This window comes from Vidua macroura, chromosome 2 (genome assembly GCF_024509145.1).
Source record: "Vidua macroura isolate BioBank_ID:100142 chromosome 2, ASM2450914v1, whole genome shotgun sequence".
NCBI lineage: Eukaryota > Metazoa > Chordata > Aves > Passeriformes > Viduidae > Vidua > Vidua macroura.
In genome coordinates this window covers 116,018,284-116,030,733 of record NC_071572.1, presented here as the reverse complement: position 1 = coordinate 116,030,733, position 12,450 = coordinate 116,018,284, and the positions used below count along the sequence as shown (strand labels likewise).

The window sequence follows — 12,450 nt, the reverse complement described above, 5'->3', positions numbered from 1 at the left end:
TCTCAGCTCTCTGATCACTATTTACTGTTAATCATTCACCTGGAGACTCCTTGCATGAAGAAGTGGCTCAGTGGCTTTGGTTTTTCCCATGGGAAACACCTCTCAAAGTTGTCCCATCCTCCTTTCTCCATCCCTGATTACAGTGCAGAGCATGTGCACACAGCTGTAGCCATATGAAATTTCATCTGACATCATAAATTTCCCTCTTACAACTGACCTACTCCTTAAAAATCACATTTCTTCTACGCAGAATTTAAAATAATGTCTCTCAAAAGTGGTTTGAACGAGACAGGTTTAAAGTCACCTTCACAAATTAAGTGAAAATTGAGACATTTTTAGGGGTTCAGCTTAATAAAGTTAGCAGTCATTTCTTTTCTGATTTATTTTCTTAATGGAAAGATAAGATTCTCTGATTCTGTAAGTGCAGCAGCATGTCAAAAATGAGAAAAATACCTGCATCACTTCACCTCAACACAAAATTTTGTATGGAGTAAGGATTTGTGTAAGAGATTAACACCTACCTGGCACCCATTGGCATTTGAATTCAGTGTACACATATTCTGCATAGTCTGCTGTGCTTCAGCCACTACTGGAAGGGGAATTTCCCTCTAATTTTTGCCTGAACCCACCAGTTTTTGCTGGTTTTGCTTGGATTCCCAGTGCTGCTGAGTGCTTGCTGTGTCAGGGATGCTGCAGTGAGGTGCTTCAGATCCCTGTGGGAAGGGCTGGAAGGGAGAGAAAGGAGATGAAACTTTGCTACTTGCTAAAAATGACCAGTGCTGTGAAAGGGAATGTGGGAAGAATTCCAGGCTGGTTCAGTGGGTTTCTGTTGCTGCCTCCATCAGTGACTCACTGAAGGATTTTTGGGAAGTCACTTGATTTTTGTTCCTCTGATGAGCAATGGCAGCAGGGGGGTGTTGAGAGGGCTGGTCTGGACAAAAATACCCTCAGTTTTATCCCTGGGTTTGCCCTCCACTTCTTGATGCAGATCTGCTCTTGCTGAAATCCTGAATTTCTTCACACTGCTCTTGCCATGCCTCCTGTTTAGACTGTGAACTGATTTGGATCAGGGTGGTGCTTTGCCATGAATTTGTTAAATCCTTGGCTCCATCAGCCAGCCAGCGTGCCAGGATGCTGAATTGAACCCAGCTGTCAGGAAAACCTCCATTTTCATGCTGTTCTGAAGACAAAAATCCTGAAACTGTTTGTTGGAGTGCGATACTTACTTAATTTGGGGATTATTAACATATTGTGCTTCCAATAACAAACGAGTTTCCTGTGATCTCTGGCACGTGCTGGTGGAAAACAGCCTCGCTCGGGAGTTGGTGGGTTGGGGTGTGTGTGTGTGTGTATCCTGTCAGGTTTATTTGTGTTTCACATCCAGCTTAGTCACCACCCAGAAGGGTCTGCACTGTGGATATTCCTCATTTTAAAAACCTTGGGAAGCGCAGGGGTCGTTGGACTTTAAAGCTACACTGAACTGCTTAAGGGTGTGAAGTGGGAGCGAGCATAAACTCAGAGGTGTTGCTTTAAAAAACACCAACTGGTGAGAGTGGCTGGGCCCCCAGAAACCCACTGCCTGTGTCTTGGCTCACAGCTCATTCCTGCAGGCAAGGAAACGAGGAGTGGGGCTCGTTTCCTCAGGGAGCAGCTTCTTCAGAAGATCCATGGGGCAAGGTGGGGCCCTGAGGAGCTCTGAGCTCTGTGCGTGTTTGTGTCCCCAGATCATCAAGCTGAAGGCAGAAGCGAGGCTGGAGCTGCTGAAGCAGATCGGGGTGTCCGTGGACACGTGGCTGAAGAGTGCCATGAACCAGGTGATGGAGGAGCTGGAGAACGAGCGCTGGGCCAACCTGCCCTCGGTCACCAACAACGGCTCCGCGCACCTGGTACGGATTCCAGGGGGAAACATCTCCCCAGGGCTGGGGGAAACATCTCCCCTGGGCTGGGGGAAACATCTCCCCTGGGCTGGGGGAAACATCTCCCCAGGGCTGGGGGAAACATCTCCCCTGGGCTGGGGGATCTCGGATTCCAGGAGGAAACATCTCCCCAGAGCTGGGGGATCTCAGATTCCAGGGGGAAACATCTCCCCTGGGCTGGGGGAAACATGTCCCCAGGGCTGGGGGATCTCGGATTCCAGGGGGAAACATCTCCCCAGGGCTGGGGGAAACATCTTCCCAGGGCTGGGGGAAACATCTCCCCTGGGCTGGGGGATCTTGGATTCCAGGGGGAAACATCTCTCCAGGGCTGGGGGAAACATCTCCCCAGGGCTGGGGGAAACATCTCCCCAGGGCTGGGGGAAACATCTCCCCAGGGCTGGGGGATCTCAGATTCCAGGGGGAAACATCTCCCCAGGGCTGGGGGAAACATCTCCCCTGGGCTGGGGGATCTCAGATTCCAGGGGGAAACATCTCCACAGGGCTGGGGATCTCGGATTCCAGGGGGAAACATCTCCCCAGGGCTGGGGATCTCGGATTCCAGGGGGAAACATCTCCCCAGGGCTGGGGGATCTTGGATTCCAAGGGGAAACATCTCCCCAGGGCTGGGGATCTCGGATTCCAAGGGGAAACATCTCCCCAGGGCTGGGGGAAACATCTTCCCAGGGCTGGGGGATCTCAGATTCCAGGGGGAAACATCTCCACAGGGCTGGGGGATCTCGGATTCCAAGGGGAAACATCTTCCCAGGGCTGGGGGATCTTGGATTCCAGGGGGAAACATCTCCCCAGGGCTGGGGATCTCGGATTCCAGGGGGAAACATCTCCCCAGGGCTGGGGGATCTTGGATTCCAGGGGGAAACATCTCCCCAGGGCTGGGGGATCCCTCCAGGGGCTGCTCCTGACTTTGTGTGGAATACAGCAGGCCCAGAGGAGGCCCCAGAGCTGCTCCAGGGCTGGAGCCAGGCTGGCAGAGCTGGGGGTGCTCACCTGGAGAGGAGAAGGCTCCAGGGAGAGCTCAGAGCCCTTGCAGGGCCTAAAGGGGCTCCAGGAGAGCTGGAGAGGGACTGGGGACAAGGGATGGAGGGACAGGACACAGGGAATGGCTCCCACTGCCAGAGGATGGGATGGATGGGATCTTGGGAAGGAATTCCTGGCTGGGAGGGTGAGGAGCCCTGGCACAGGGTGCCCAGAGAAGCTGTGGCTGCCCCTGGATCCCTGGAAGTGTCCAAGGCCTGTGTTTCTTTGAAGTTTCATTAATAGTGTTATCTTGAGCTCTTTGAGTGTGCAGATCCAAGTGTCAGCCCTCCAAACTCCCAAAGGAATTCCCGTGCTGAGTTCCACTTCAGATCCTCTCTGGGCACGACAGATGAGGATTTGTGGCTTAACTGTGTTAAACAGTGATTTTATTCCATTTCTTTCGGTACTCCACCTCCTTTAAGTTCCCTCTGTGCCTGTTGGGCTGCTCCCAGTTCCCCATTCCCAGTGTCCCCAGACATGGCACAGCTGGCCCTGGAGCTGAGCCCCCCGTGCTGGTCCCAGGCGATGCCACAGCCTGGGAGGTTCAGCTCTGAGTCTCATTTTCCCCTTTTACACTTACGTAGGCTCCTGTATTTAAAAAAGGCTCTGTTGACCTTGGCAGGCCAGACAGGGACAGCCCAGAGCTGGAATTCTTAGAGCTGGGACCAAAATTACGCCAAAATTTAGAGGAATTACTGCAGTTTGTAACAAGCAGCACTTTCACTCCAGCCTGGAGGAGTGGGCAGTGTTTAACAGAGCTGGGGAAGGGGCTGGAGCACCAGGAGAGGCTGAGGGAGCTGGGAAGGGGCTCAGCCTGGAGAAAAAGAGGCTCAGGGGGGACCTGGTGGCTCTGCACAGCTCCTGACAGGAGAGGACAGCTGAGGAAGTTGGGCTCTGCTCCCAGGGAACAGGGACAGGACCCATCTGTGTATATGTGCAACAAAACAAGATAGATTTATATATAAATTAGTTTATTTATTTATATATATATATATATATACCCACTGTTTTTGTCATTTATATTTGTAATTTATACAATAAATTATATAATTTATATTATAATTTATAATTTATATTTATAATTTATATCATCCACTTTTCTGATCACCTCCCTTGCATTTCTTCCTGTGTTCGCTGCCTGTCCCACCCCTTCAGTGTCCTTCTGTCCCACACATTGATTCCTTGCCAATGCCATCCCCCATCCCAGACCCTGCAGAAGGATGAGCTGTGTCAAGCAAACCTCTGAGTTTCCTGTTTTCCCTCTCCGTGCCTGCTTCCCAAATGATTCCAGCCGAGGAGTTGAGAGCAGCCCACACGCTGAAAATGAAGGCGTGGTTCTGCTCCTCGTGCTAGAAGAGCAGGAGCAGATGTTGCCCAAACCTCCTAGCCATGATTTGCTGATTGCCATGATGGTCCCTGGCTGCTGGGACCATGCCCAGCAAAAGGCAGAGAAGCAGGAGAGAAAACCTCAAATTTGCCACAATTTGTGGTTGGTTGCTGATCTCCCAAAGCATTGCCCAGCTGTGGGACAATTTTTTGGTTATCCCAACGTCCATGAACACACCAAAGGATAGATGGAGGCAAACTGCTCTTGATTGAGGGTTAGTGAGGAAGAAAAAAATCACCAGACCTGCAAGGGTTAGGTTTGGAAATAGTAACATAAAAACGAATTAAGTCAGAACGTGATGAAGCTTTGTGCTCTTCTAGTCCAGGCCTAGAACAGCAAAGCTGTCAGAGACCTGGTTTAGGGAAACTGCACTGGGAATTTGTAGGCTCAGCTTAACTCTTTTTTCTTTTATCAGTCTCTCACTTTTCTGGGGGAGCACCAAATTCACTCCCAAATCAACAGGAATAAACACAGGGAAGATGGCTCTACATAACAGTGTTGCTTTTGATTCACAGAGCTGGTTTCACAGAATCACTCATCATTTTTCACATGAGATAAAGTTATTTATTTAAAACATAACCTGGGCACGAGGACAAAGCACAGCTCCTGGCAGTCGTACCCCAACTTGTATTTTTCCAGCACATTGACTTCAAGTTTTATTTAAACTTTTATAGCAAGATTTTACAAATCTTTCTGTCTCTTAAGAATTTTTGTATTAAACTGCAGCAAATCTGTTGTGTGGAATACACCAGCTAGAAGGTTGCTTTGGGGGTTTAGTTTTTTAAACTTTAAAATATTTCCACTGCAGATTTATTTTATAACTCGTGGTCACAGGTACATTAATCTTTAAGTAGCATAAATTCCTTTTTTTCCAATAAACTTGTTTTTTATGCCATTGCAATAGCATCTCCAAAGTACTTTAGTCAGAGATTATGTGAAAAATGGATTTTATAACTGTCCAGCAGTTGAGCTGGAGCTTCCAAAATCTTCTGCAGTACTTCTTAAAGTCCAGGTGCTTGTGCTTGAACAAAGCTGAGTTACTTTCAATAACAATAAGTCATAAAAAACACACACTGGAAAATATTGACCAGCTCCCTTTTATTGTTATATTTTCACCACTTTTTTAGCAGCTGCTATAATGCCAGTTGGAATTTGTTTTACCAGGTCAATGCTGATGCAGAAAAGGAGGAAGGTGAAGAGTTTGAAGACAGCATGGATGTTTTTGATGACAGCAGTTCTAGTCCGTCTGGTACTCTCAGAAATTACCCTCTCACCTGCAAAGTTGTTTATTCCTATAAGGTCAGTGATTTTTTTTTTTTTTTTTTTTTGATGGATTAGAAAAATCAATTATATAAGAACAAATAATAAATATGCCTTTGGGAGCTTGAGGTTTGCTTTTTTGGTAGGGTGAGATTCAGGGAGGTTCTCAGGGAGAAGGGCTTTTGTGCATGGCAGAACCTTCATTGGGATGTTTTAAATCATGTTAAAGCTTTCAGTTTTTTAACAAATGAAAGTCTAGATGGGAATGTTCTCTCCACTGCCCATGCCTTGCCCTAAAAGCCACTTTTCTTTTCCATCCTTCCTGTCCTACATTCCAGGCTTCTCAGCCAGATGAGCTGACCATAGAGGAACACGAGGTGTTGGAGGTCATTGAAGATGGAGATATGGAAGACTGGGTAAAGGTATCATTTTCTGGGCTTGTCTCCATGAACTCTTTCAGGCTAGAAGCTGGGATGGGAGGGAATGCTGGGATTCTCTCCAGAGCAGTGCTCCCAAGCACAGAATGCTCCTGCTGTTGGTTCACAGGCACGGAACAAGGCGGGCCAGGTGGGATATGTGCCAGAGAAGTACCTGCAATTCCCAACCTCCAGCAGCCTCCTGAGCATGCTCCAGTCCCTGGCTGCGCTGGACTCCCGATCCCACACCTCCAACAACTCCACGGAGGCAGACCTGGTGCCAGGCAGCCTCAACGGAGACTCCAATGGTAAATCCCACTTAAAAATACCCAGGATGTCGAGCTGGCTCTTGGAAGCACTCTGGACATCGAGTCTGGGAGATTTTCCCACATTTCATGGAATCACAGAATCATTAAGGGTGGAAAAGACGTCCAAGATCATGAAATCCAATTCTTGACCAAATCCCACCATATTGCAACGTCTACTCATTTTTTAATCCTTCCAGGCATGGGAACTCCACCATTTCCCAGCCTGTTCCAATGTTTTAATCACTATTCCAGGGAAGAAATTTTCCCTAACATCCAACCTGAGCCTCCCCTAGTGCAATTTGAGGCCATTTTCTCTTGCGTTATCTCTGGTTTCCTTGGAGAAAAGGCCCCACCTGGCCACAACCTCCTTTCAGGGCGTTGCAGAGAGAGACTGACCTGTACCTGAACACTGCCATTCCCAGTAATTATCTCAGTAATTACCTCTCTCATATTAAATCTGCATAATTCACCTCTTCAGCTCATACAGCTGAGATTAAAATTAAGGAAAACTGGAATAATCTGGCTCAGCAATAACAGAATCTTTAAAAGAACTTCAAAATCACCAGCTCCAGCCATCAAACTCGGTGTATACTTACATTTTTTTTCTTAGCTCATTGGGTTTTTCCTTTTCCCTTTTGCAGTCTGTTTTGTAAAAGCACTTTATGATTACGAGGGGCAGACAGATGATGAGCTGTCCTTCCCAGAGGGAGCCATCATCCGCATCCTGAACAAGGAGAACCAGGATGATGATGGCTTTTGGGAAGGAGAATTCAACGGCCGCGTCGGGGTCTTCCCCTCGGTGTTGGTTGAAGAGCTCACGGCCTCAGAGAATGGAGAGACTCAGTGGATTGGGGATATCCAGGTATGGCTTGGTTTATTGTTTGCAAAGTTCTGTCACTTCTTCGGGAGGGGAAAAAAAAATCGAAACCAATTTAAGAAAAAAAAAAAAATCAGAAGCTATTTAAGTAAAAAAAATCAGAACCAATTTAAGAAAAAAAAAACCAACCCAAGCACTCAGTGCTTGCATTTTAGTTTCTTACCCAGCCTAATAAATATCAGCTGATGTAGTTTTGCAAATTTGTGAATGAAGGCAGATATTTGGATAGAAAGTAAGCAAAGGAGAAAATTCGCAGTTTACTTCCTGTCATTAATTTATGAGAGACTGAGATGTCCAACACAACCTGGCAAAAAGAGAATTACAGGCTCTTTCAGTGTTTTCATACTTCAATCTGTTCTGTATCCTCTCCATTTTGAGGGGCAGGATACTGCCAAGTTTTGGATTACAGTAATTTTTTCAGAAATGTCCTCATTTCTACAGCGTAGTTCTCTAATCTTTATATCATATTAGAAAATCAGACACATTCCAATGTGGAGTTCAGAGACAGAAACTGCACTTCCATGTTTTCTACAACAGGATTTTTCAGTATTTGTATTCCTTGATTTAGGAAGACCACGAAAATGAACATTTTAATGCATTTTGGGTGGGGATAAAGCTCATAATCCCAACAGTTCTGTGTGAATCCCACTTGGCCGAGCGACCTTTTTGTTTCGAATAACCTTCAAAAATCCTCTCTGAATTACCTGGGAGAGGCTGAAAATTTCTGTTCAGTAGCAACCTGTGATTTTAAAAAATTGAATCCCTGTTGGATTCCTTGGCTTTCCTTCCCAAACTTTCCTGCCAGCTGCTTTTCCTCCAGAGGGAACTTGCTGGAGTAGGGATGGGTTGAAAAACCGGTGTGTGTGTGTGTGTTAAATGTGCCAAGGAGGATTTGCTGCAGGATTTGCTCTCCCTCTTTTTGGCACAGGTATCCCCTACTCCAAAGGCCAACAACTCCCTGCCACCCCTGCCTCTGTACGACCAGCCTCCCACCAGTCCCTATCCCAGCCCGGATAAAAGAGGATCCCAGTTTTTCCCCAGGTCTCCGTCGACGAACGGTGAGAAATTTGCAAATATTTTGGGCAAACATTCCTCCTTTCAGAGGAAGGGGCAAAAAAAAGAAAAAAAAAAAAATAGCATTTTTACAACATAAATTCAGCAATACCGAGGGGCTTCTTTGTAATGGGGTGTTGCTTATTCCCTCAGAAAACAGCTTTGGTTCAGAGTCCCCTGGATTCTCCCAGCCTGCACGAGTTCCTCCGGAAAGTTCCTATGGCAAACTGCGGCCTGTAAGTGACCAGCAAATCCTGTGGTTTTTACTGATGTTCAAAGGGTAACAGCCACTAAACAGAGCTGAAAAAGAGGTGGGGGGTAAATGCCAGAAGAGGTCAGTCCTGTGGTTTATGCAGTTCCTGCTTTCCAGCAGTTTCCAGCATATTTGGGATTCTGTTTACTTCCACCCCCTTTGATTTGAGAGGTTTGGATTCCTAATGATGAGGGTTTTGTGTTGTCGTTGCTGCCTAGAAAAAGGACATTTGCCAGAAAAGGAAGGGAAGAATTAAATCATTTAGAACTTTGCAAAATCCATCTCCTGCGATTAACTTTGAAATCAAGTTTTGGGGTTTTCAAAGCCCTAAACCAGATCATACTAAAACATAACATTTGTCTTTTCCTGGCCTTCTCAGTGAACGAGGTTGCAGGGAAAAAAGCATTTTTGGATATTCAAATAATATAATCTGAATGTTGAGGTAGTATTGTGCAGTTTGGTGCAGGATTGCTCCACAGTTCATGTTTTCCAGAGCAAGTGTGGTGTATTCTGAAATGATGTTCTAAAAACTCTGTTGGCACTAAAGGTGATCTCTGTCAGGAGCAAAAATGACTGATGTGGCAGAAAACAGAACACATTTTGGGTGGGTGTGTATTGTTGAGGTCAGTGATTGATGAAGTATCAGTGCAGCAAAACATCCTGGTAGTTCCCACTCCACAGAAAATTCCAGGCAAAATCACCATCAGATTCAGCATGTGATGAGCCTTGCCCAGGTTTCCATCCTGGCTTATCCATGGAATAAATCCGGGAGTGCACCCTGGAGGGAATGTGGGAATGTAAGGAAAATCCCTGATGGCTGAAGTGGGGAGCACTGGAGCTGCATCCAGCTGGACACACGGCCTGTTTGTTTGCAGCGTCTCGAGGGGTGAGCCTGGAGCTCTGTGCAGGAAATGTCAGGGGGTTCTGGTGGAATTTGGCCACTTTTGGGGTAGTCACAGGCTGGTTCTGAATGTTGCAGGTGCGAGCAGCTCCACCCCCCCCGACACAGCACCACCGCCGGCCCACGGAGAAGATCGAGGACGTGGAAATCACTCTGGTGTAACGAGGGGACTGGCTAATTAGTAGTGCTACAATCAAGGCCAAACACAGCTTTTGGTCTATCTCGTTTTTAGGCACCTTTGCATGATGAAGACTTGGACTAGAGCGAGCGATAGGGAGGATTTTATGTGGCAGTGACCTGGCGGATTCCTTCCCACAGTCATGAATATTTTGTGCCTTTTGTTATTTTTTTGTTTGTTTGTTTGGATTTCTCTACATCGTTCTTCTTCTCTTAGCACAAACCAAGACAGGCCAAGATTGGCTTTTTTTTCTTGGCTGGAGATGCTCCATTTCGATGTGGAGACAAAGAAAGAGCCCCATTCATGCAGCTTAGTCTTAGCATCCTTTGCTCCTGTGCATTAGTACAGTATATTACTGTTGCCATAGGAATGTGTTAAAGATTGTGGATCCTTCCAGTAGCATCACCTGCCTGACCAGGTATTCATCAGAAGAATGAAAAAGGGAACAGAAAAAAAAGTCTAAAGGAGAGGCTGGCTCCTCTTGAATCCCCCCGCAGAAAGGAAGAGATGGGAAGATGATCTCCTGGAGAAGCAGAAGTGTTCATTCCATGGGTGCTCCCCTTGTCAGTGATTCACAGCTGAACATTCTGCCTTTGGATTTTTGTGTTTACTCAGTGCATTTACTCATAGAGGATCTAACACAGAGGTGCTGAACCAGCAGCAACGTCTTGTTCCACAGCAGAAACCAACGGGTAGAAAAACAAAAAAGCAAGTGAGATTTTTGTCTAGATCTGGAAATTGAGCTGCTTTTTCTTTTCCTTTTTTTTTTTTTTTTTTCCTTAGCAGGTTTTGGGGATTTTGGTTTTTTTTTGTTGGGTTTGTTTTATTTTTTAAAGCATTTGGGTCACTCTTATCCCAGTTATTGCCGTGTACTTTATTATCCAACGTTATCAGTGTATCTTGGTCATCAAACCACCTGAGTTCTAGAGTTAGCAGTTCCATTTAGAGTATTTACATGCATTTAGGTGTTGCATTGGATGGCCCTGTAGCTTTTTCCCACCCCAATCCCATTAACCAGCCAAAGCCAGGGAGCCAGGAGCAGCTCCAGGTTCTGCCTTCACACCGCCTTCGTGCCCAAGATGTGCCCAATTCCTCTCAGGGAAGAAACTGAAAGGAAAAAAGTTTCACATTTCCCTCAGAGAGCTCTGAAAAGGGAGCTTGGATTTCGGTTTTTTGAGAGAAAAGGGCAAAGAATATTCTGAAGTTGAACGTGGAGCGGAATGCTTGGAGGAGAGGGAAAAACTGGATGGAAGCAGGTTTTTCTTTGGGTACTGCCTAAAAGATTGTCAGCATTCTCCATCAGATGAAAACTTCAGATCAAAGGCATCCCGAGGTTGGGTTTGGAGCTGTTTGTGGGTTCTCTTGTGTCTTCATGGTTTTTTTTTCTCAAAGCCAGTAAGTTTTCAACCTTTAGTTTACTAACAAGGGCTATTTTTTGAGGCTGCATTTACAACAAAAACCCAACGACTCATCTAACAAGATTTTATCATAAACTTTGCACATACTTGGAAATCCCAACCCAGGCTGGGTCTCCGAGACATCCAGTGTTTGCCAGTCTCCTTTCCCAGTGGGATCCTTAACCAAGAGTGGGGCTGTCTGAGGGCAACAATTCATGGATCACTTATGGAATCAGTGACTGTCCAATGAAGTCTTTTCCATATTTTATTCCTTCTTTTGCACCTCTTGTCCTGTTGATCTGTTTGAGGTCTTTTTATGTGTTTATCAAACTTATTCTTAAGTTTAAAAAGAAAAGTTAAAAAAAAAAAAAAAAAAAAGATTTAACTGTTTGCAGATATTTTGAGATCTTTACAACGCAGAAGAAAACCAAGTTTTTGCCATAATGTTCATGTTCAATTCTTTTGGCCAGTTTGTCTGTGTCCTTCACACTCGGACTTTCAAAAATCCAGAAAATTTTTATTTAAAAGTCTCTTTAGTTGTATTTTAAAATATTTTCTGTAAGAGCTGCTAATTTTATTTAAAAAACAAAAGTGAAAAAAAAGCAAAAAAAAAAAAAAGGAAAAAAAGGAAGAAAAGTTGTAAAAAGATGCCTCCTTTTTAACTATGATTTCTTCATACAGGGCATGTATCGGCCGTCGCATCGTGTACAGCTCAGTACACCCTGAAAGCATCAGTGCAAAATGCTTTCTTTATATTGGCTGTAAAAAGTTTGTATTTATTATGTATAAAAAGTTGAATAATAAAAAAGTGGAACTAAATCCCTGATGCCCTGGGAGATCTGGGTGGGGGGAGGTTTGAGGGAAAACCCAGGGATAAAAAATCAGCATTTTCTTGAGAGAGAGAACTTTGTGCTTTTACACAGAAATTTGAATCTTGTGCTTTGGGAAAAGGACATCCTTGAAGTCAGCTTTAAACATCTTTTGGAGGGGGCATTTATACAAAGAACAAAACGTTGCCAAAAAAAAAAAAAAACGAAGAGCCGGCAAAAAAGCTCCAGTTATCAAAGTAATTGCTTAATAACCTTGATGCAATTAGGATAATTGCCTAAAGAAAGCGAGGGGAGTGATTGATAACAACCCTTCAGAGTGATTGTCCCTTAATAGGCTTGATTTGCCTAATTGTGCCAGGAGCATTCCCAGTGCAGCCCAAGCCTGTCCAGCTCTGGGATCCCTCTGTGGGCTGCGTTTCCACGTTGGATTTCCTCACTCAGAAGCTGCCCGTCGGTGACCACCTCCTTGCTGGGCTATTCCCAGTTTCCTGCGGGTGGTAGGTGCCAAATGATCCGTAATTTCCACGTGCTCTCTGGTTTTGGAGGCTCTTTCCCTCATGGAACACAGCACTTTGCTGTGGGGTTGGGTTGGACCTTTTGCACTTCCACTCTCCCCACTGAGCTGTTGCACGGATCTCC

The 12,450-nt window shown here is 45.5% G+C and overlaps 1 protein-coding gene across 4 annotated transcripts in view; it reads left to right on the top strand.

The window, feature by feature from the left end:
• The window catches only part of FCHSD2 (FCH and double SH3 domains 2), a 131,656-nt gene that overhangs the window by 110,456 nt on the left and 8,750 nt on the right, over positions 1–12,450 (top strand). For 2 of the 4 annotated variants that reach the window (XM_053971490.1, XM_053971492.1), the window contains 8 exons: positions 1,725–1,886; positions 5,503–5,637; positions 5,937–6,020; positions 6,145–6,322; positions 6,964–7,184; positions 8,128–8,257; positions 8,406–8,488; positions 9,485–11,800. In XM_053971490.1, the coding sequence (XP_053827465.1) occupies positions 1,725–1,886; positions 5,503–5,637; positions 5,937–6,020; positions 6,145–6,322; positions 6,964–7,184; positions 8,128–8,257; positions 8,406–8,488; positions 9,485–9,568 (1,077 nt within the window). In that variant the 3' untranslated portion in view covers positions 9,569–11,800. Of the gene's footprint in view, positions 1–1,724; positions 1,887–5,502; positions 5,638–5,936; positions 6,021–6,144; positions 6,323–6,963; positions 7,185–8,127; positions 8,258–8,405; positions 8,489–9,484; positions 11,801–12,450 lie in introns of those variants that run through there. The other 2 variants (XM_053971488.1, XM_053971489.1) reach the window with 1 other exon arrangement.